This window comes from Dipodomys merriami, unplaced genomic scaffold (genome assembly GCF_024711535.1).
Source record: "Dipodomys merriami isolate MVZ:Mamm:240054 unplaced genomic scaffold, mDipMer1.0.p SCAF_604, whole genome shotgun sequence".
Classification (NCBI taxonomy): Eukaryota; Metazoa; Chordata; class Mammalia; order Rodentia; family Heteromyidae; genus Dipodomys; species Dipodomys merriami.
This window is the reverse complement of record NW_027206185.1, coordinates 434,415-458,696: the sequence shown is the minus strand read 5'-3', so window position 1 is coordinate 458,696 and position 24,282 is coordinate 434,415. Positions and strand designations below refer to the sequence as shown.

The 24,282-nt window shown below is 48.0% G+C and overlaps 1 protein-coding gene across 1 annotated transcript in view; it reads right to left on the bottom strand.

Annotated features, from left to right (window-relative positions):
* The window catches only part of LOC138814730 (metalloprotease TIKI2), a 208,790-nt gene that overhangs the window by 10,142 nt on the left and 174,366 nt on the right, over positions 1-24,282 (bottom strand). Inside the window, exons 3-5 of the mRNA XM_070003852.1 lie at positions 22,882-23,028; positions 17,567-17,741; positions 2,870-2,960 (exon numbers count right to left, since the gene is read on the bottom strand). Coding sequence (XP_069859953.1) covers positions 2,870-2,960; positions 17,567-17,741; positions 22,882-23,028 — 413 coding nt within the window. The remainder of the gene's footprint in view (positions 1-2,869; positions 2,961-17,566; positions 17,742-22,881; positions 23,029-24,282) is intronic.

Below are 24,282 nucleotides of genomic sequence, written 5' to 3'. Positions count from 1 at the left end.
ACAATCATCAGAATGACAGATCAGTCATCTCATGAAGATGTAAAAGAGGAATGCTACCTACTTCACAGTGGGGGTCATAGGGATGAATGGGGTGAAGGTCTACACACTGGCACCTACCAAGCCTCTCTCTGATGATGGCCCCTAAGCAAAAGAACCTAGCCGTCAGATAGGCACCGAGGTGTCACGTAGGTGTGTCTGAGGAATCCATGTTCCATACAGGAGTATACATATATGCCTCATCCTGGGACCACCCCTTGTATTCTTTTCTTTCCATAGCCCCAATTCCTGTGGGGACATCTGACCCTGGAGGAAGGTTGGGAGTCGTTTGAGGAAATATGTCTGAGACAGCAGTTGGCTGGCAAAGGAAGGTGGTACCCAGGACTGAAAAAGCAGCCTTGGTGGGTGAGAGGCTTCTCTCTTTTTAAAGGAAAAAAAATTCCTTCAGCTCAGTTTATCTTCTTCCCGGCACCCTCCCACCCGCCCCCCTCTGCCCTCCCCCACAACCCTAGATTCCCAGGGCCCAAGCTGTCGAGATGCCGCAGCTGTTGGGAAGATAATTCAAAACAGTCAGACAAAAAGATAGATCCAGGAAGCACCTGTGGCCGAGGATGGCTTTTATTGTTGGAGCTTCCTCAGCATCCCCACCCCCTCTGCCCTACCAGTTCCTTTGCTCCTCTGTACAGAAGACTGATGCGGAGAGCTGTTGCCACAGCAGAGACTCTGTGTGTGTGTGTGTGTGTGTGTGTGTGTGTGTGTGTGTGTGAGAGAGAGAGAGAGAGAGAGAGAGAGAGAGAGAGAGAGAGAGAGAGAGAGAGAGAGAGAGAGAGAGGAGTGTTCTAATGTCTGGGTTCTGAGATAAATAGGTTGCTCATCAGTCATAGGCCTGCCTGCCTGCCTGACCTGGTGGGCCACACACAATGAGCTTCAAGGGAAAGGTCCTTGGGATGCAAGGGCAGGGGCAGGGCAAGAGGAGAGGAGAAACTTGGGGGATGCCTTGACCCTGAAGCTATCTTTCATCCCCTACTCCTCAAACACTCCTACACCTGCTGCCTCCTCCCTATACAAACTGCTTTGTGTTGAGCTCAAATGGTTGAGGCAGGAAAAGCAGTCTTTTAGGTCCACCCAGAAGAGGTGGGAGTCTGGGATGGAATCTGCTATGGTTTGTACATTTCTCTAGAAGTGCTTTGGGCCAGGGGAGCCTAGACCTGGGGCTGTGAGGCCAAAGGTCATCCTCTGGGTGACCCCACCAAGCCTCAAGGTCTCAGTCATTTCTGAGTGTCTGCTCTCATTCCCAAAGTGGGTACAAGGAGGTGATAAGGAGCCCAGGAGAGGTACCAGAGCGCGACTGTCACTTCAGATGCATGTCCTCCTGCAAGTGGCTTACCTCACGGAATCAGGTTCCTCAGTTATAAGGCAGGGACACTACTCACAGATCCTGCCTTGCCAAATTGTTGTGAGACTTAAATGAGTTGGTAGTGTCCAGCACAGAGTCAGCAGCCGATGGTTATTGGCTATAATTAATCAAGTTCCATTCACACTGTGGGACTTATAACCTCAAGATTGGCTGAAATTCTGATGAGACTCTGTGTGTGTGTGTGTGTGTGTGTGTGTGTGTGTGTGTGTGTGTGTGTGTGTGTGCACGTTTTGGGGCTTGAACTTAGAGCCTGGGGGCCCTGTCTAGGCACTGTCTCTTAGCTTCTTTAGTGACAGTTGGTGCTGTACCACTAGAGACTAGCTCCACTGGTTTTTTGGTGATTAATTGGAGAGAAGAGTCTCACAGACTTTCCTGCCTGGGCTAGCTTTGAGCTGCAATCCTCAGATCTCAGTCTCCTGAGTATCTAAGTACAGGCATGAGCCACTGGTGCCCAGCTCATGTGGGACCATCTTTGTGGGTTAATAAGGAAGTGTTCAGCATAAAAGGCTTCAACATGGGCTGCACTGAATTCCTGAGTCTGAAGGTCCTGTCTTTTGCTAGGTGCTGATGGGGATGGTGTGAACCAATTGGTTCTTGCCCTTGGGCAGCTTCCAGACTAAGTATGGGTAAGGGGGTCAAGGGTGGGGGGAAGTACCAAAGGAAGAGGGGACAGAGAGCTGGGTGCTAGTGCCCCACACCTGTAATCCCAGTACTCAGGAGGCTGAGAGCTGAGGATTGTGGTTCAAAGCTAGTCTAAGATAGTCCATGAGACTCCTATCTCCAATTAACCACCAGAAAACGGGGACTGGCACTGTGGCTCAAAGTGATAGAGTGCTATCCTTGGGTAAAAGAGCTTAGGCCCCGAGTTCAAGCCTCATGATTGACAAAAAAAAGAGGGACTAGGGGTGGTGTTTTTGTGAGCAGAGTGAGTGTGCCCTGGCAGGAAAGTCAGGGGGTGAGGAGCACAATCAGAGGCAGCAATGGAGCAGATCTCGGCAGAAAGAGTGGATGGGGGAAGCAGGGCTACCAGACAGTGTGATGGACACAGGGATGAGGCCAGACCACAGTTTATCTTCTCCTGGTGCCATTTAGATTCAGGGCCTGGTCATTTCTCATGTGTTCATGTCATTTATGCTTCCTACTCAATAAAATAGTCTCAAGCTTCTAACAAGTCCTAATATGCCTCCCATTCCTACTGCCCCATCTAGCTGGCCAGGACATTGGCCCATCACAATTGCATACCAGCCCCCTTCCTGCTCTTCCACCTCTTGCTCCCTCCAGTTGTAGGTGCCTGGCTAAGCCAGGAGGTCCTGTCTCATCACAGACTTCTTCACAATGCCACCCAGAAGGACAGCAGGGAGGGTTGGCTACATAAGATACGGTCAGGCATGGCCTATACATGGTCAGAAGCAGGCCGGCTAGACCCAAGATGCCCCCAGAGGCTCTGTTGCTTACCTGTGGATGGCTTGCCCGGCAGGTGTGTGGTCCACTTCTAGCCCTGCCTGCCGAAGGACATCAATAACTGTGTTGTTTCCAAGAAAGTGACCTGGAATGTAAGACACAAAGCCACCTCAGCAACATGCCAGGTTACCACTCAGTGGAGAGTTCCTCAGGCCATCCCTTGGCTTGTGTCTGGGCAAGCAAGCTATACTAATGGAAGGCCTCATACTCTAAAGCCATGGCTCAGAGGGTAAGACATAGTCCTAGCTTGATCCTGGCTTTTCTGCTCACAAGTGGTACCTCCCAGTGGCTCAGTTCCCTCATCTGTAAAGTGGGAATGATTATAATCACCATCTTCATGGTTGTTGTGAGAATCACAGAGAACAGTGGCTGACATGTGGTAAGGGCTCCCAAATGTTTTCCTATTGCCCTATGGAGCCCTGAATTGCATCTGGCAGTTATACAAGGCTCAGTTTTGAGAAACTCTTCGGCCTCAGCAGGAATAGCGCTCATCTTACTATCAGCAATTTATGCTTTTCTTCCTCAGCGTGCAAGTGGGCTTTATGTGCCTCCTCAATGGGCCTCCAGAGGGCAAAGATCATGTCTCCACAGCCTTGCACAAGCCCTGCCTGTGTTGGCTAGATACAAGCATTCATGGATTCATTTGTTCATCATCCATTCAACGTTTATAGAACACATGTGATGGTTCTGGTCCTGGGACAGCCACTGAGCATGCACTGAAGTATAAGACCAAGAAAATCCTACTGAATGCGGGGTAGAGTTGACACTGACAGAGGCCGAGAGGAGGCACCAACAGAATGACCCACTAAGATGTGGAGAGGGGACTGGTCTCCACTGCTCCCTCTATTCATTCACTCAGTCACCTGCTTTGTGGTCAGCTCCATGCCAGGCAATATGAACATAGGAATGGTTAATTTAGTCCAAAACTCAAGAAGAGATTAAAATGGCCCTTTTCCATCAAGATACAGGCATGAAGTCTGAAGTCTGAGAACTCAAGGAATTCTTCTCCAGGCTCTGGTTAAAAAGAATCTTCAGAAAGCCAACTGCTTATGGGCACAGGTGTTGCTGGGAATCAGCGCCCTGGGACCGACTCCCTGCCTCTTAGATTCAGTCTCACCACCTATTCAATATGAGCTGAGTGGGGTTGTTTGGGTACTTGCCTAGGCTCTGGAGCCCTTCCCATTGTGAGTCTGCCTGGGGACTCCACTTGCCTAGGTAACACCCTCTCCTCTTGTTTACCCTTTGTCCCAGAACCTGGAGGAAGGGAGGTCAGTGCTCGGTGACTCTGATTGCCTGTGATAGGTGGTGACAGGTGAGATCGGGAGGGTCAGCTTGCTGACAGCCCTAGGGAGGTAGAGGAAAACACAGAGAGGACAAGCTGGCAGGCTCCCGGCACAGAGGCAGCCTGGCTGAGCCCACACGGTGGCTGGAGCAGAGGGGCCCACACTCAGTGTTCTGGCCTGCCAGACCGTACAGCAACCCCAGCCCACCCATGTCCATCTGGCTGGCTTGACACAGTCTCTGTAGTTCATCTGGGGATTACAAAGAATGCCAGGGGGCTTCTGGTCTGCTGGCATTTGCTACTCAGAGTATGGTTATACCCAGTACCTTCCATGAAGAGAGCGGGGGTGAGAGGGTGGGGGGCATCAATGTGTTCCTCCAGCTCTGTTGATAGGGACAGTTGTTGTTTGACTCAAGATCCTTATGGAAAACTGTGCATTTCCCTCCCTACCTTTCCCTACCTATTCATTTATGCCATTGATTTAGCCAGTGCTGACTGGCTGCATGTTATACTGCACAGTGGTGAACAGGCAGAAGCCTGTTCCAGCCCTCTCAGTCTCCAGACTCTGGTTTTTGGGATACAAGCACTATGTTGATGCAGGGGATTATGCTGGCACCCCAGGAAGCCAAGTCAGTCTGGGATATGACAGACTTCCAGGAGGAGGTACTGTTAGCTTGGTGAAGGATGGAAGGGTAGGCCCTAAAGGTACCCCACATTAGAGAAAACAGTATGTTCTAGTAAGGGACTGGGCATACATGGGAAGCTGGTTGCAAAAGAGAAGTACTGCACAGGCATGAACACAGCCTACCAGATTTCTGGCCCTGATCTGCTGCCGAGGTTATAAGACCTCATTTGCCAGGCTAGTCAGTGGCTTTTCTGCCACCAGTGTCCATTTTCCAATATGGCAAATGGGCCAAAAATCTTTTGGCCAGTTTCTTGCATAGCTGCAAAACCAAATGAGAAGGAAAGATCAAAGGTCCTTTGGAGAATCCAGCATGCCATCCTGAGTGACAAGCTAAAGATAGTCCTTAGATGGGTTGGAGTCATCGCCACTCTTGATTGCCCCTAGTGCTACTGAGCTGAAAGAAAGCAGGGATTGGTAGACTCTAGCACTCGTGCATCAGGACTCTCTGCCAGCAGGACCTGGGCTCTACTCCTGGCCCCACAGTAAATAATCTTCTTTCTGCAGGGAGACTTAGGTTTAAAAATGAGGCCTTCATGGCCCAACTATGGCCCTTACATCTATCCAGTGTCTGGAGAGCTGCAGCAAAAGCAGAAAATAGTGGACTACATGAGAACAGCAGCAAATACCCACTGAAGCCATGAGTCTGGGCTGACAAAGACATTCAGAGAGTCCCAGTGTGGGGCACAACTCCACGTGACTCTGATGGTGTGGGCCTCATGGGAAACAACTGGATCCTGAGTGCCAGGTGGCTGAGTCTCCTATGTCTGTTTGGTGATTCCATCCATTCCCTCAAACTCAAGAGCTCCAGATCTCCACTAGGACTCTGAACAAGACTAGAGATGCTTGGAGAAACTGGAAGGAATCAGAGACAGTCCTTTTAAATTCACATGATTACTTCCACTGAGATTCATCACCCTTCTTCCTTGCATCTTCCCTTCTGGTAGGGGAGAATGATGTCCCCATCTGGGATCCCCTGCTCCCTGCACAACCATAGGGGGTACTGCCTAGCCTGTGTTCCCACCACCTGCTATTTCTGGAGCCTGGTCTCACAAGACCCATGGCAGGGCTGGTGAGACCTGAAACTCCTTGTACTCATACCCATTCTGCCCTGTAGCTTTTCACAAGCCCACACTACTCCAGCTGTACACCTAGTAGGCTCCTTTTTCCTTCCCAATATACATGGGAATCCTTGGGAATCTATCCTTGGCCTCTTTCCTTTTCACTTTGCTCCTACTCCAGGCACACAGCATTTACTCTAGTGGGCCAATGACCACACACACTGACATCTCTGGAACTGCCATTGTAGCCTAGACACATTTGCCCAATTGCCTGCACAGCTTCACCCAATATCCCATAACACAAGCTCTGTATGCTGTCTCTCCACGCTGGTCCTCTAGCTTCAGTGGGTACTGCTATCCAGGTCATACTGGCCTGGGCAGAGTCTTCTTCCTCCTCATCTTCCCACAGTCATCAGAGACATGGATGTCATATCCTAAACATGGCTGATTTCCCACCCATACCTACTTGCTGCCAGACAGCAGAAACCATCCTGTTCTCTACTTCCTTCTCCTTACCACAGCTAAACTGAGCTGCCCACACCCCAGAACGGACTCTGCTGGATCCTGCTACCAATAAAGCCACCTGAGGGAGGAGCCTTACAGGGACAGAGCCATGGCTGATTCATCTTTGTCCCCAGAGCTAAACTCAAGTCTGGCGCACCATGATGGCTCCATGAATGTTTGTTGAATGAATGAGTGACAAAGCCTATTACTCCACATACTTTCCATGATCTCATCCTAATCCTAGGAGGCCTGAGTTACCATTCTCTAATCCCCTCCCCCTTAGCCCAGCTATGCCCCTTGGTGATATACCCCCAGGTTCTCTCAATGGCAGGAGCTTGGCCCTTGTGCTGGCTTGAGACATGGTCCTGCACATGCTTTCCCTAGGGGCTCACAGACAGAGCGTGGGCTTGCCTCCAAGGTCAGAAATCCTGAAAAGGGTACCACTCCCTTCCTGGAACCTGCAGGGAAGGTGGTGGAAAGTTTCCAAAGGGGCCCCACCGTGTTGGGGCTCAGCCTGTCAGGCTTGCCCAGGCTCCCTGGGTCTCCTGGCCACTGCTCAGAGGCTCCCTCCAACCCTAGCTTCCAGCTGTTCCCGAGCCAGCTGTTTGCAGGAAGACATGTTCCATCTCATCTGCTGAAGCCTCGAGGAAGAATGGAGAAGGAAAGAGAGGGAGGGTCATGAGGGTGGGAGGAAGTTGGGGGGACATTCCCAGATATCAGGACAGAAAGGAAGAAGAGAGCAGCAGTTAGAGAAGGTTCACAGAAGAGGAAGAGAGCCCCTGGGGAAGGACCTGGGAAGCAGAAGAACAAACAAGACAGAGGTAAGAGACAGGCAGTAAGATAACAGTAGGAAGAAAAGTAAAAGGAGAGACACCAAGACAGAAGAATAGAAAGATGAAGACAGGACAAGAAATTGTGAAGTCATTGAAGAAAACCTTCTCTGAAGAGGAAATATGAATGGCCAAGAGACACATGAAGAAATGCTCAAGTTCTCTAGCCATAAAAGAAATGCAAATCAAAACAACAATGAGATTCTACCTCACCCCATTTAGAATGGCTATAATCAAGAAATCTAATAACATCTAAATAATGCTGGAGGAGATGTGGCCAAAAGGGAACCTTACCTGCATTGTTGGTGGGAGTGTAAACTTGTTCAACCACTTTAAAAAGCAGTATGGAGGTTCCTCAAAAGACTCCACATAGAGCTTTCCCCTATGACCGAGCAAACCCACTTGTGGGCATTTACCCAACCAATCACAAACAAGGCTATACTAAAGCTACCAGCACAACTGTGTTTATCACAGCATTATTTGCCATAGTTAAGATATGGAACCAACCCAGATGTCCCTCAGTAGATGAATGGATCAAGAAAATGTGATACACACACACACACACACACACACACACACACACACACACACACAATGGAATTCTTTTTTTCTTTTTCTTTTTTTTTTTGGTTGTGGGGCTTGAACTCTGGGCTTGAACGCTGTCCCTCAGATCTTCAGCTCAAGGCTAGCGCTCTACCACTTGAGCTACAGCACCACTTCCGGTTTTCTGGTGGTTTATTGGAGATAAGTTTCACGTACTTTTCTGCCCTGGCTGGCTTTGAACTGCAATCCTCAGATCTCAGCCTCCTGAGTAGCTAGGATTATAGGCGTGAGCCACTGGTGCCTGGCACACAATGGAATTCTATGCCTCCATCAGAAAGAATGACATCGTCCCATTTGTTAGGAAATGAAAAGACTTGGAAAAAATTATATTAAGTGAAGTAAGCCAGGCCCAAAGAAACATGGGTCCCATGGTTTCCCTTATTTGCACTAACTAGTATAAGTCTAGGACAAGCAGAAAAGGTCAAAAGCTATGTACACATGACCATATAAATGATGTTAAGTGAAATAAACTCCAACATAGGGACACAATTTTTTTTCTTTCTTCCTATTGTTTTTAACGTATTTAAAATGTACTATGTGATTTTTTTGTTTCTTTTGTGTGTTCTTCCCCCACAGTATAATCCTTGTTTTCACTGTATTTGATGTTGGTACCCTGCATCTTGTATATACATTTTTCTAATTTGGGGAGGGGAAAGGAAATAACAAAATGCTGAAATAAGGATACAGGTTGACCCATGGTAACAACGAGATGTACAAGACACTATGTTGAAAATAAACTTTACAACTTGGGGTAGGGAGGGAGGAATTGGGGAGGTGGGGAGGAAAGGGATGGTAGGGAATAAACGAAGGAGGAAGTAACAATGCTCCATAGGAAATGTACTCATTACCTTACTCATGTAACTGTAACCCCTCTGTACACTATTTTTACAATTAAAAACATGTTAAAAAAAGAAATTGTGAAGTCACAGGTAGAGATGGACAGAGGGACAAGGAGGAAGAAGAAGAGAATCCAGAAGTGAAGGAGAAACTGCTTCACTGAGGATGTCAGGGAAGGCTCCTTGGAGGAGGGGCCTATGGCAGGACTCCCAGGATGGGTGACATCATTCAGGTGTGTGTGGAGGGGCGGGGGGGGGGGGGATGACAGATGGCTCAAGGAAGAACAAGGGCCTGGAAGAGAATTACAGGGCTTCAAAATGGTGAGGCTGGGTTCGTGCCTGTTTCCCTTGAGACCAGGCAGGTTCCCAATGAAAGGACAGTTGTAGAGCTGGGTGCCAGTGGCTCATTCCTTGAATCTGAGAATTACGATTTGAAACTAACCCCTGCGAAAAAAAGTCTATGAGATTCTTATCTCTAGTCAACCAGCAAAATCCTGGAATTAGAGATGTGGTTCATGTGGTACAGCACCAACCTTGAGCAAAAAAGCCAAGTGAGAACGCAAGGCCTTGAGGTCAAGTGCCAGTGCTGGAGGATGCACATGCATGCCAATTATATACGAACAGGGAAAGGAAGAGCCTCCCAGTGGGGTGGGCGCTGCCCCTGTAATGTTTCAGAGCAGAGAAGAAGCCTTTTTTTTTTCCTTCTGAGTGCAAGCAATCCTGTGCCAGGGTACTAGGCCCGAGGAGCAGAGTGTATAGCCAAGAACTCCCACTCAACCCTCTGCCATGGGAAGGCAGAGGACAGAGCCAGAATGGAAAACTGGCCTTAAATAGTTTCCTTCCCTTTGTGGTGTCTCAGACCAGACAGGGTTGTACTATATGTCTCCTGGGTGGTACTGTCATGTGACCTAAATACACTCATAGTCAGTGAACTTCACTTAATCTTCACAGCACCATTGGAAATGCCCCTACTTTGCAGATGAGAAAATCAAGGCTCAGTGAGGAGCCAAGATTTGCTCAAGGTCACACATCTGGCAAGAAGCAAGACTTAGATTTCAACCCAGGGATGTCTCCATTCACTGAACATTCCAGTACACTTACTCTGCAGTACTGGCAGCTGCAAGAGATCCTGAGTTCACTTTTGGGGGCAGGAAATAGTCAGAAACGTGCACCTTCCAAGGTTCAGCAGATTGGAGAGAAAAGTGTGCTTAGAAAGAATAATACACCAATTAACAGGGCAATTTTAGGACCACAGTGGGGGGCTGGGCTGAACCAGCGGAGGAGAGGGGAGAACCAGATGTTCCCACACAGCTCCAGAGTAAGTTGTGCGCCCCTTGGCCAGCACACATGTTTTCTCTCCAGTGAGTACACGGGTTTCCAGTTTTCTCCTTCTGGAAGAGGCATCCCAAGCCCGTATTTATGTTCCGTCTGAAATTAATGCAAGGGAAACTTTCAAATGCAAACTTCATTGCCAGGGCCCCCAGCCGGATATCAAGCTACAGCGGGTGTTTGTTTTCCTGAGGAAGTGTGACAGGAGGGTTGGACTAGTGGGCCAGGGTAGAGATGGACAATTGGGGACACCAGCCTTCTAAAAGGGACTGGCAGATCCAAGCCTGCTCTCCTGTTCTGCATTTATCTAGGGCAAGGCTTGGCTTTCTCAGTTCAGATGACACCTCTTTTGTACTAGCCGAGTGAGTGAGCTGAGTGAAGCATGAAGTCTCCACCCTGGATGGTGTCACTGTGTGTGTGTGTGTGTGTGTGTGTGTGTGTGTGTGTGTGTGTGTGTTAGGGGGATGGGTGAGCAAATGTTCACAGGACAGTATGAGTCATATTGTCATGAAGGTGTGGCAGGGACTGCAGGGTAAAGAGGAAGCAAAAGGAAGGATACCAAGAAGGAATGCAGGGGCACAGAGGGAATGCAGGGGAACTGAGGAGATGGGGGTGCTGTGTGCTGTTACTATAGGCAGTTCTGCAGTTGGAATATAGGTGGTATATGAGGTAGGCTACTATGGCGGTTGGGTTTGGGGCTGGGGAGGGGGGGAGCGGGAAGAGAAGCCATGGGATCCTGATAGTTGCAGGACAGGGTGAATGGGATCGGGTTTCAGCTGGGATCAGAGAACCTACTCCCAGGAAATGTCCATTTGTGAAGGTGAGGGTGCTCAGTTCTTGGAGGAAGGTTAGTCAGAAAAGTGCTTGTTGGCCTGCACAGGGTGGTGGTGGTGGTGGGTAGAACCCCAGAGATCTAGTCTTTACTTCCAGCTCCTGTTGGAGGCTGCTGGAATGCAGGACCTCAGAGATGAAGGAGCCCTGGGATGTCACAGGGCTGCAAAGAATACTAGAGCAGTGATAGTGTCTACCGTTGCGCTGGACCCAGAATATGCTAAATGCTTTGATTTCTTCTCATCTAGCTTCCCCATGGTGCTGCTGAACTTCCCGAACTTGCCTCACATCACATAGGTAGAGCAGGTAGAGCTGAGCCTCAGTCCAGCCACAGAATAGGGTAGGTCTGTGGTGAGGCTCTTGTGGAGATGGCTGGAGAGGCAGTGGTGGGTATGGGGAGGCCTACGTCTGCAGAAGGAGCCTCTCAGGGGCAGAATCCTCTCGGCCACATATCTGATGGCTGTCCAAGCTGGGCGATCTCTTTAGGATCTCCCCTAGGTATGGATTTTAATTTAGAAAGAGCCCTACCCCCATTAAGCCATCCTTCTGGGATCTTTTCAAAACCCTCAAGGTTTGAATCTTCTATGTCAGCTCAGATACAGGAGGAAGACTTTCTCCTGTGCCCCAGGGTGAGGGGCCCTGAGCAGGTTTTGGCCAGTCAGTACGTTCCCTGAAGGTTAGGTAAGACTTTCTTTATAAGCCTTTATAGGCACCTATTGTATGCATAAGACATGTCTCCCTTTCCTCCTGGATGGATCAGGTCATGACTGTCCAAGTCAGCACAGAACAGAGCTAAAAATGGATTCCATAGATTCAGAGTGCCATTGCCCATCCAGGGATCTCTATGGTCATAATAATCATTTATTATGTCATCCAGAGGCTCCTTTACTGAAGTGAACCTCAGTTGTAATATCTGGGCTCCTTGTTGTCCATTGACTGAGTAGGAACTGTCACTCAGAGCTAAACATAGCTTTTGAGACTTCCTGGCAAAGACACAGTGTACTTCTGCCCTGTCCGTGCAGGTAGTCTTCCTCTTTCCTCTGAAGTAGCTCTGGAACTCTTTGAGATAACAGTGGCAACAAGAAGTGATGTTGATGGAGCAATTGTGCTGTGCTAGGCACTGAGCCTTCCAAGTGCAGCCCACAAACTCTCTGGCCTGTTCCAGAGGGCTGGGAAGAGCAAAGCGATGGATCTGCCCATAGCTGTTTCTCACCAAGTAGAAGCCTGGGTTTCTAGCTTTTTCCAACTGGCTTTGAAGCCCATGCCTTGATCTATGACCCTTCTTTCCTTTCTTTTGCTTTCTCTGCACTGTCCTGCCAGAGCACCAAGTCCAGAGCAGTCACAAATCTCCCACCTCATGCAATGTGGCTCTGGAGGTACAGCTGGGGACATGTGAACTCTGTTCCTCTTGACTCTCTCTGTTCCTGAGAGGGACAGCCAGGAACAAGCCAGGAGATGTTCTTCTGGTTGGCAGGATGCAATGGGCTGAAATAGGAACAGCGGCTCTAGCCAAGGATCACAGCCCATAGCAGACATGCCAACCGCCAGACGCAAATGTGGTGGGACAACAGAACCTCTTTAGCACTGTCTTTGGAAATTTTGAAACACTTCCTGAGGTTTCAGCCCCACGCCCCAGCTTGGGAAGAGTGGCAGACGTGAGAGCTGCCTAAGAGTGGAGAAAGCAGTTGGGTTTCAAAGGCTCTGTGTGGGAAACAGCTGCCCTTCTGAGACAAGCCACGAGCTCTGAAGGCCTCCCATTTCTGATGTCATTCAATAGAGAAACAAGCCGGGTGGGGATGGGGTAGGGGCGGGTCTGGTCCTAAGGACTATGGGGATGATGAGATGAACTACAAGGCCACTGGACCTACATGAAGGACTTTGCAACTAATTCTCTCTTTGACTCACTATCAATCACTCTGCCAGCAAGCAGGAAACTGAATGCTGGGACTGGAGGGGACCTCATCTCACCTCGTCTAAGCTCCTGTGCAGATGAAGAGAAGGGAAGGCTCTTAGAAGGCCTTATGGAGGATCCCAGAAAGTCAGACATTTCTAACAGCAGGCCCTTTCTCTCTCTTTTTTCTGCTATCTTGTTCTTGTCTTAATGCTGTCCTTGTCTTTTTTCTTTCCTGCTTGCTCATTCCCTTCCTATCTGGTTGCCTCCTCTCCCTAAAACTCCTCTTTCTTAGCACTCAGCCCTCTTTCTCTAGCCTCCACTGGCACAGTTGACTCAACAGGACTCGGGACTCTGATTCTCATGGATTCTCTTTTTATTTGTCAATCTAAAGGGCAGATATGATGTTCTTATGCTAATTAGGTTCCTACCACAGAAGCAGCAGGTGTGGGTTCCAGGCTAGGTTTTGCTGTGGGATAATATAGGAGCACAGGGAACTTCTCCTTAGAGTCTAGGGTCAATACATGAATGCATTTATGTAACAATTGGGTAATGAGCACCTTCTCAGTACTCAGGAACAGCTTGGATGGATGCAGATGACATTATGCTCAGGGTGAGCAGAGCTTTGAGGGGGAAGTCGGGGATACTACAGAGGAGGGGATGGGAATTCTCAGTAGATTAAGAGGCCCCAGGTAGCAGCCAGATGGTGTTTTTTAGGGAGGCTGCCTGTCAGAACAAGTGGCAGAGAGTATTACTGTCATCTCACTGCAGGCTAAGGCCCTCTGACTTCTGTTTGCATCTCCATGTACTTGTCCTTCAAATATGTTCCTCTGGGGGACCTGAGGATGGGGGTTATGTGAGCTGATGAATATGGAATTCTTCAAGCAGGACAGAATACCACCTCCAGGGAGTAACTGCTATTGTTGAATGTATGCAAATGTATGTATACATTTTCTATCTATCTATCTATCTATCTATCTATCTATCTATCTATCTATCTATCTATCTATCTATCATCTATCTACCTACTTACCTACCTATCTTAGCTGAAGATTGAACCCACAGCCTACATGCTAGGCAAATAACTTTACCATTATCTAGTCACTGTTGTTCTTATTTAAAGAGAAGAAAACATTAGTGGTGTTTAGAATGCTGGGCTTACGCGTATTCCTTCTCTCAAGTTCTGGTCTTTACCACTAATCCACTCATATTCCAGACCCACAGTTATGGTTCTGATTATGGATTTGCAGCTCAATGAGTTGAACATGTGGCACTTGGGGGTAACAGGCATCTAGTCTTCACACATCCAGCTTTGAGCATTTCAATCCTGTTCCTAGCAAGGACCTCTGCTTCCTGCAGGGCAGGTAGAAGGAGCCCAACAAAAAGGGATTTCTAAGTCCTGGAAGGCTCTTAGATTTATACTTCTTCCCAGGAATCCAAAAGTGAGTGAAGCAAACTCTGGTGGAATGTTAGAATGCTATGATGTCAGAATGTCAGGATATTAGAACCAGGCAACTTTAGAACAATAGAATGTGAGGGGTCAAAGAATTGGGGAATGCTAGAAATTAAAATTCTATTCAGACCATGCATGACATACTAGGGTTACAGAGTATGTGATAACCACTGGATCTCAGAGTTGGAAATAAATGGAAAGAGAGATTATCTGGTCAACCCTTGAGTCTGATCCATGCCTCCAACCCAACTCCTCCAGTCCCAACATTATGCATTCTATTTGTAAAACCAAACCAAAGCTACAGGATTCCTTAGATGGCTGAACAAATAAAAGTCTCCACAATATTTATTTTCTTGGCTCTAGGGATAAACTGAAATTTTTCTCCTGGTGATATCCTCCTTCTCCAGGAGATATCCTATGACTGAATGGAATGAACTTGACTATCTGTGGTTTGGTCCAACATATCTTTATAGCCCATCTACTAGGTGTTGGTATTTTTTTGGTGTGTGGGATCTGTCCTGGAGTAGTTGACATGCAATGGGATGGTCACTGGGCAGGATGTTAGGATACAATCAAGAGAGAGACAGACCTGGAGGATAGTATCCATTTTTATACCTTATAGATGGCAAAAAATCTTACAAATTGTGACTTGGCAAGGTCATGGGTCTTTGTTCCCAGCAAAGCGAGTGAGAGTATAGCAGGTTTGTGTCTGAAACCTGGTCCTTAGCAGATATCAGGGCTCAGTTAGGACTCTTCCTCTACTGGGTACTGATATGGTCTTACAGCATCATGCTCTAGGCAGCCCCTACCAATGAATCACAGTTGGTCTGTGAATTAAAACCTACTTAACTTCCTGTCCTGGCCAGGTTTATGGACAATCTCTTGATGTCGAATGTTTCTCCCTCCTGCATTTATATCAAATGCTGTCCCCTGTTCCTTCAGATGTCTTCACTCTTCATGTGAGAAAGCCAAGCTCTGCTCAGAAGCCATCACCAAAGGATGTGTTCATTTGTCCAACCACAAAGCAGCCTGGCTGCTAGCTGCCTCTTTCCTTCCTTCCGGTTCTAGGTGAGGGGGAGCCCAGGGACACACTCTTTTCCTGAATGCTGTTTCCCCTTCTCCTGCCTTTTTGAAACCTTTCTGTTCCTGTATCAGTGGCCTTGACCACCTGACTATATTCTTACATCATTCAATAGCATACTCAATTCTTTCTCATCTTAAACAACACGGTGGGTGAATGAGGATATAAGTACAATTACTAGCTTTTTATTCTGCCAAGTAAATACTCTGAAATCCTTTTCTAGCACCATCATTTTTCAAAAAAGTGATATTTTAATTTCAAAGTGGAACTCAAGTGGAAATTTGTCTCCATGGACTTAGAGTGTCAGGAAAAAAGGTACTTGCTTTGTGTGTCAGGGCTGCCCACAGGACTGTGTTTTACTTCTTCAGAATTTCAGTGTCCTCAACTACAGGAGAGCTGGTGTTATCGACTCCTAGGCCCCTGAGTAACCTTGGGTTAGACAGGGTAGAGGTCACCTACTCAGGTGGGGGCAGCCATCCCTCGCTGGTCTCCCACAGTACTGGGAAGGGCCTGGAGGTGAGGGGCACAGAGTGACTTCAAGTAGCTCCCCTTCTGACCCTTCTGAGGTCAGCTGAGGCTATACTATCCTGAAGCCCAGAAGAGGGAGTGTGGGACAACTGGTGGTAAAGAAGAGGTACTTGTGAACACTTCTCTCCAAGTTATCCTGACCCATGCCTTCTCCCTCCTCCCACCCCCACAGGTAACCTGTGCTGAGAGATTGGCTGCCCTCTCTATATAGTTAGTCATGGTCTTGTCTTGCTGGCTTCTCCAGGAAGTTCCTCTAGAGCTGGGCAGAACTCCTTTCTTCTCCAATATCTGTGTTTGCATAGATCCTGGAACCCTAGATAGCCCAAGTGAGCCCTGACTCCTGGTCAGAAGAGCAAATTGAAGCTGCAAGAGGAAACAAGACTTGACAGAGGCCACAGGTCTGTGGCAGAGCTCCAACATGAGCTCAGGTCTCTTTATGTCCCAGTACTGTGACCTTACCAGGCAGTACCAGAGGGCCTACATTTGTGTCTGAGTCCCTCCTATGTACCTTGCTGAGCTAGGGGTGTGGAAGGGGCAAGAGTGGTCCTGACAGGTGTATCTCTGGTCTTTGTCCTTGACACACTTGGAGCGGAATGGAGGCACAGAGTTCAAACAGTGAACAAAGTCAGGACATCCACAGAGACTCATATGACTCAGACTGTGTACAGGGGGTGAGTGGGTGGGTGATAAGACAAGGAAAGGGAAGATGAGAATAATAGCTATAATCGTGGTACAGGCCATGGTGAACAGGTCTGTAAGCTTTTATTTTTCATGAAACAAGAGATGAATTCTGTAACCCAAATGGCAAGTAATTTAAGCAGAAAGTAAATATTTGTTGTCATAAGCTGCTGAGCAAAGAATGACAACTAAAGAAGGCAAAAATAATATCTTGTCCTCAGATGTAGCCATGGCTGTCACCAAGAGAGACAGCTATGGAGAAAGGAAGAAAGGGTGAGAGAGAAGTGTTCATTGAGCCCTGCACTTGACATTGGGACTCCCCTTTGCAAGAAGAGGCAAGACATCCCAGAACGATACATTAGACGTATGGTCTCACATTGTGATAGTGATGCTTATGACGATGGTCATAGCTGCCATTTGGAGTTCCTTTTATGTGGCTGGTTAATTGTTGTCACTAATCTTTATATCTATTTATGAGGTAGACTTTTTTTGTTGTTGTTGTTGGTCATGGGGCCTGAACTCTGGGCCTGGGCACTGTCCCTCAACTCTTAAGCTCAAGGCTAGTGACCTACCACTTGAGCCACAGCACCACTTCCAGCTTTTTTCTGCTTACGTGGTACTAAGGAATCGAACCCAAGGCCTCATGCGTGCAAGGCAAGCACCCTACCACTGAGCCAGCTTCCCAGCCCAAGGAAGACATTTTTAATCCATCAAATAATTATTACTACCATTCCCATTGACAGGAACTGAGTCTTTGAGAAAGTGACAGATAAGTTGGGATCTGCAACCCACCTCTGGGGACTGCCAGAACCTATCACCTCTCTCCATTGAGTCACACAGCCTTCCGCCTTGACCCTGACTCTGTTGGAGAGTTGAAGCCAACTTCAGCTGTGGCCACTTTGGGCTTGAAGGGACCACAGAAATTATTCTAAACCTGGCAAGGCCTTTCCCTTCACCAAAGGGACTGTTATGAGAAACCCCTTGATCGGAAGCAGCAGAAGTGAGAGGGTCCCAGCACTGCTGCTGGGTGCCTCGTGCTTTTCTTGCCCCATTTACTGGGTCTGGACTTTGCCATGAGGAAGTAGAAGTCAGGGGCCCAAACCTGCTCCGAAGGCAAAGAAGCAGGTCTTGTCCTCGTTCTCCTGAAGCAGCGCCATGACCCTCCGCCCCATGCGCTCGTTCCTCTTGTAGATGAGCTCCTGGCGGAAATAGCTGTCAATCTCCTGGGCTGTTACCTGTTCGTGCGGTGGGAGGGTGGTGTTGATAAAGTTGGGTAGCTGCAATAGCAAGATAGAGGCCATCTTCAGGTCTTGATGGAAGCAGGAAGGGCTTGGGTGGGGCTGAGTGACTTACCTTTATTAGGCTGGTCAGTAGGCTGAGAGTTTCACTCACTTCTGAGTGTTATCCTCTGAGTTTTATCGATTGAGCGACCAAAAGTGAAAAGGGTCCTAAGATGTGTGCAAAGTCTCAACTAGTGAAGTGGCAGAGCCAGGCTGGGAGCTCCAGCAGCTGGACAGCTGTATTGGTCTGTCTCATGTCTCTGCCGGAGTTCATCTCAGTACTCAGTGGCTGAGGAAGCCTGAGATCAGGCTTATCTCCTTACTACTCTCACTTCAACATGGACCCCAGCACCTGCATGTACAAGGAGCTCAGTTTAGCAAGAGATGTGGAGAGTCAGCTGAACCTCCTGGTACTGCAGGAAAACCACATGGAGTTAGGCTGGTCTGGACTTCAGCACCAATTCTGATGCTGTTGGGTATTGGACACATTGATCACCTTTTCTGAATCCCACTTTTCTCATTTATAACATGGGACTGAGGAGACTGTGGGGACTAAAAGATAAGAGTCTTTTCATGGGTTACATGTGGAACCCCCACTCCAGAGGTGACAGGAGATGGTACCTTGGTTTTTCCCCATGATTGAACCAGTATCTATCTATCTGGTTCTATGACTTCTTAGGATACTTCAAAACCCCAAACTCCAGGACTCCAATGCTTCTTTTGTAATAGCATCAGCCGGGGATCTGTCCAACTATATCAACCCTCGGTCCTTCCCTATCATAGCCAGCCATGTGGCCTGTCAATAGCATTGCAACTGTGCTTTTAAGTAGGCTGTTGACTCTCCAGGTTCAAGGGTGATTCCAGGTTGCCAGTGCCTGGCATAAAGAGGGTGCCCCAAAAGGGGTGATTGATCCCCAGCATTTCACCTGTACAGCCTGTTTGGCAGAAGCAGGTATTCTAGTACCATCTTCTCCTACACATGCATGTGACCACTGAGGAAACAGAGACAGTAAATTACAACAGTCTCCTCTGAACCCACAAATATCATTGCCTCCAAGCTCTTGCTCACACAATGTTTTCCATTTATTTTTCTTCCCTCCATTCCCCAGGTAACAAAGCATAAGGTACCAGGTCAGACTGACTAATGGATGAGGTTTATGGAGGGCTGGCATAAAGAAATTATTTCTTTTAGGAAATTAGGTGTTAGCCCCCAAATAGGAGTCCAAACACATAGCTTCTAGAGCCACTGATGGGTGGTCAACACTCTTTCTGAGAAAATGGGGAGAGTCAAAAGAAACTGAGGCTGAGGGCCACTGGAAGCTGGGACATCTGCCTATGCTGTCAGCTGGTATATGACCAGCATGTTCCTCAGAGTAAGGTGGGAGATAAGGCGTTTGAATGGTGGGACTGCTTTACTGTCCTAAGGGGAATAAGGTAATCATATGGTGAGCCTCCCCTAAGCTTGAACAGCAAGCTGCTTAGCTGTGTGTAGCAGTACCCTGGCTGGTGCCTAATCAAGGATTATACAGAGTTTGTGCCCAAGGATTATTTATTTAGAAAATATACAAATAAAAATTGTGTTTTATTCTTCACCCCCTTGGAAGGAATGACTGGCAGCCATGACACAATAGGCCACACTGGACTCGATGTAGTTAGAGGAAACACCAAATACTTGTGAGTAGAGGAGAGCAGGAAGATCTTGGACTTGGGAGGTTATTCTAGAAACTTCTCTTGCAAAGACTTCTCTCTGTTCCTAGGCATGGGAGTGAATGAGACCACATACCCTTGGTGAATATTTATTTGTTCGCTACTGAGTGGATAAGTGAATGGCTAAGAGCTGTAGGAAGCATGGTTATGAATGCTGGAAACATACAGTGAGCACCATGCGGTGTGGAGTTCTCTTTTTCCACTTAGCCTTGGGGAGGGAGGGAGGCCTCATTATAATTAGAAGGCAATTTGGCCTCTCTGAGACTCAGGTTCCAAGCTGGTAACATGGAGGAGGACAATGCGCATGTAGGGATTAAATAAGACAGGTTTTGGGAAGTACTTAGCACAGAGTATGACACAAAGGACATCTTGAACAAGCATCAGCTGTTATGAACACCTAACTGTGGGACAGAGCTGGTTTATCACCTGTCCCTGTGATGGGACAGGCTGCCACAAAGGGCTCCTTCCCCCTTTAAGGACTTGGATACATGGACAAATATGAACTTGTACAAAGATGCATCCCCATTTGTTCCTTAGGGACCAAAAATGTTTAACATGGACAAAACCAAAAAAAGTTAAATTTCAAAGCCATGAAGGAGCTGGGCTGGACACTCAGGATCCTGGGGCTGCCCGGATGCTGGCCAACATTCTCTGTATGTCTTGTGCGATGGGCCTTGGCTCCATGCCAAGGATGGGGCCTGGATGTGAGCCAGGGCTGAGAGGGAAGCAAACTAATGATGTCATTAGGCTTGTCCTGGGTCTTAAATCTCCTATGACAAGTTTAAGTGCAGGACGTATGAGAATATTTCAAAGAGGACATGTTAGGTCCCCAGAGTCCTAGGGAGGGAGGGAGAGGTATAGGATAGGGGGAACAAAAAGATAGGGTGGCCAGGGCTTGGAGAGATAATAGGGAAGAGCTTCAGGATAGGCTTCCTTGTTCCATGGCCTGTAACCTAAGGATGGTCAAGTGCTCAGGTCTGCTGATGACATTGGTCTCCATAAATCTTTTGCTGGAATTCATCCAGCCAACAGATGTTGTGAGAACTTGCATGGATCCAACCCTGCGTCAGGGTAGGAGCTAAAAGGGACACCCCCAGAATGGGCCTGAGGTCCCCTTAAAGCTCCCAGTAAGAACCTGTGAGGCATATGCTTAGAGAAGTTAGAAGGATTGGTTTGGTGGCTGATGGTGTGACCATGAGTCCTGGTTTGTCCAGGATAGTCCAGGTTTATGGTTGGAGAAGATTCTTTTATACCTGCCAATTGCTCTGACCCCTAGTTATGTTTCACTTTCAAAAGTGGGTTTGCACAGGACATTTTTGTGGCTACACTACTCCTCAGGCAGACCAGGGGCCTAGACAAGGCTTCCTCGATGGACCTCAGGATGGCCCTCTCTCCCATGACAGGTGCTGACAGTGCCAGTGACCTGGGGGCTGCAGAGGCCAGGGCACGGTCTTTTTTGAAGGTGAGAACAATGAAGCAGGAAGGCAAGAAGCTAGAGGTGAGGTATAACTAGTTTCTGGGCCCATCATTATCAACCCAGACTGTTTCTGTTCTTCTCTGGCCTCTAAATGCCACTTCACTCTTCATGCTGCAGCCAGAGGATCTTTATGAATGCACTATCTTCTGGCTTGGCCTTCCTCGGCTCCCTCTCCCCAGCAGGTGTTCTCACTGCTGCACAGCTCTCTGCTCTGCAGACTCTACCCTGGGTGAGCCCATGTCTTGGGTATCACACACAGACAGAGCATCTTGGCTTTGGTCTAGAACCCCTTTGATGATCTGATATCTCACTCCACTTCCTGCTCTCTTGATATCTGATGTACATGCATGTGGCTTTCTCTACTGGGTGTGGCCACCTCAGATTTGTCTGTGGCCACTCACTTTGCAGGAACCTTCCTTCTTATACCAGTCCCACCTAAATTTCCTGTAGCAGGAAACACCTCTGCTCCTCTCACACTAATGAAAGGGGAGCCCCACAAGGGCCACTCTGTCTGGTTTTACTTCCTGTCCCTTTATATGGCACCATGTGCTTGGCATTTATAATCAAGTTCATCCATCCATTCATTCATTCAGTAAATAGTTATTGAGTCCTGCTCAGGCTACAGACTGTTTTAGCCAGTTAAGATAATCCAATGAATAAGACAGATTCAAATCCTGTCTTCATGGAGCTTGCTTTCTAGTAGGGAGGATCAGATGTTAGTCACTAATGAATGCACAAATATGTATCCCAATTTGGGATACTCCAGGCTATGGGGGGACAGCAGAGCATAGAAAATGGTCTGAGTTGGTAGTAGAGGATAGATTGCACTTCTGATAAATAGGGTAGATAGAATCAGCCTCATTGAGCTGATGATAGTTGACGTAAGTGTTAAAGACCAGTTATGAGGGAGAATGAGCCGCCACAGTGAGTCCTGGGAAGACATTCTATGCAGAGGGAGCTGTGGTGTGAAGGCAGTGGTGTCAGAGGTGACCAGCAAAGAGGCCTGTGTGCTGTGGTATGCAGAGGGAGAGGCAGAGGACATGGGGGTGGGAGCTGGGGAAGAGTATGGGCACAGGCCACTGCAAAAATTGGCTTTCCTTTCCTGAGAAATATGGAAGTCCTGAGTAGCGAAGTGTAATCTTCTCTGCCTAACCCATGTACTTCCTGAGTGAGTGGACATTCAAGTATCATGAAAGAAGAACCATGGCGAGGCAGAGGTGCTAGGAGGACCTAGCTCCATCCAGGGTATCTGAAAGGTTTCTCAGGGGAGGTGATGCCTGTCCCTGGCCAAGTGGGAAGAATCCAGGAAGAGGGAGGAGCCTGGACAAAGGCACAGAAGCACCGGAGGACAAATTGCATTACAGCTACATGTTCCACAGGTTCCTGAGGGGATCTATACTGTAAGCAGAGAGCAAGGTGTCCAGGGCTTCGAACTCCTGGACAAAGTGCCTTAGAATTTGCCCAACAGCAACAGGAAGTTTGGTAAAGTCTGGGCAAAGATAGGCCATACTCAGTTCCTTACTTACTCTTTGCCTGGCCTGGTTGTCATCTTTCTTCTAGGACTTGAATAGACAAAGAATATCTTAGGCTAGATTCAAGGTCAGAATAACTGTGGGCTTTCCCTTCAGTTTACATGTTTCCCCAAATGTTGAACTGGACCTGTTAAACATTTCCCAGTCTTTTAGGCTAAGCTTCCAACATCCTAGGCCCTACAGCAATGCAGATTTCAACAACTTGATAATTCAACAACTAATAAGTTGCATGGCTTTGAAGAAGTCTCTTTCCTTCTCTGAGGCTCACTTTCCCCATCTATAAAAGGGGCTATGAAAATAGTCCCTATTTTTTGTGGCAGAGAAGAGATGCGCAGCACACCATAGGTATCTAATAAATGCCAGGTAGAGTTGTATGGGACTGATTCTAAGCTATGTGAATAGGTGAGGAAGGGGAACTCACCTGGGACGTGTCATGATTGAAGATCACAGCATTGAGGTCCCCGCAGTTGTAGTGCTTGATGAGGTCCTCTGTGGTGTAGGGGGCCTGCAGGCTTCCTGCCCGCACACTCTCATGCTGCAGCAGGGTCTGGTTCAGGGCAAACAACACCTGGCCAAGGAAAGAGAGGAGCATCAGGGCTATGCGCAGAGACCCGCTGGCCTCAGATCCTACCTTCTTTGCTCTGAGCTTAAGGACAGCCTGAAAGAGAGAGGGTGTGTGGGGCTGGGCACCAGCTTGCCCAGAGGATGTTTTCACATTCCCTATGTCCAACCAATAGGCTCTGAGCATGGCTAGCCTGCTCTAGTCTCCAGGCCTTTTCCCATGCTGGTCTGCCTCCTTCTCTGAGTCTCAACCTTGTGTCTAATGATGCAGCAAAATATCTGGGCTTGGAATGATGGACTTCTCTCTTGACTCCTTGTGTTCCTTTGCTTAGAAGTCTTCTAGAATAAGCAGGCTCATTTTATAGTTAAGAGTATATCCAAACAAAGCAAAACAATCAAGTGAACAAAAACAACAAACAGCTCAATGTCAAAGTCTGATTTGAAGCCCATCTGCTTGGGAAGCCTTCCTTATCCAGGAAAGGCTGGTGGAGCATGGCCCTGAGAGCCTTAACCTTGCTTGCATTTAGCAGGCATGTCCTCAAGCTCCTCTGTCCTCTGGACCAACAATGGCAGGCTCTGGGGACACAGCTGTGCCCAGCCAGGCATCTGCTATGTAGAAATCAGTCACCCAGGCTCTGCCCTTCAGACTCAAAGTCCTTTACTAACAGACTCCCTTAGCACTTTCTGCCTATAACAATTAAGGACCATGGTTCTAATAGAACACAGGTACAAGGCCCTAAGTGATGGTCTAGTTCAATGTTCTCATTTTAGATGGGGAAACTGAGACTCAAGGAAGGGAAGACACAATCAGTATGGCTGGAGTGGGAGCCAGCTTCACAGGACTTAGAATCTCAGACCCTGTGGGAAGGAGGGGCCCAATCATTTATGGTGTTATTTAAACACAGTTGGAGAAAAACAAAACAAAACAAAACGTATTGCAATCCCTGTGTGAAATGTCAGGAGGTGGTTTCTGGCCTTCTGTCCATGCTGCTTCCCATCCCAGCCTGTGCCTTCAGGCCTTAGGCAAACTCTGTTCCTTCTACTTAGATGACAAGCTGCAGGCTCTTAGCCTACACCCACTCAAGCCCAAGCATCATTCTCCTCTGGGTCCACAGCACCAGCCCCTCCTAACTTCCTGCAGTCCTTCTTCCTCTAGCCCTACGTGCGGCTATCTCATGTTCTTCTGTTATAGTCATCTTTCAGAAGCAAACATCCGCTGGCCTCTAGACATGGCTATCCAAGATCTGCCTCTATGATACTT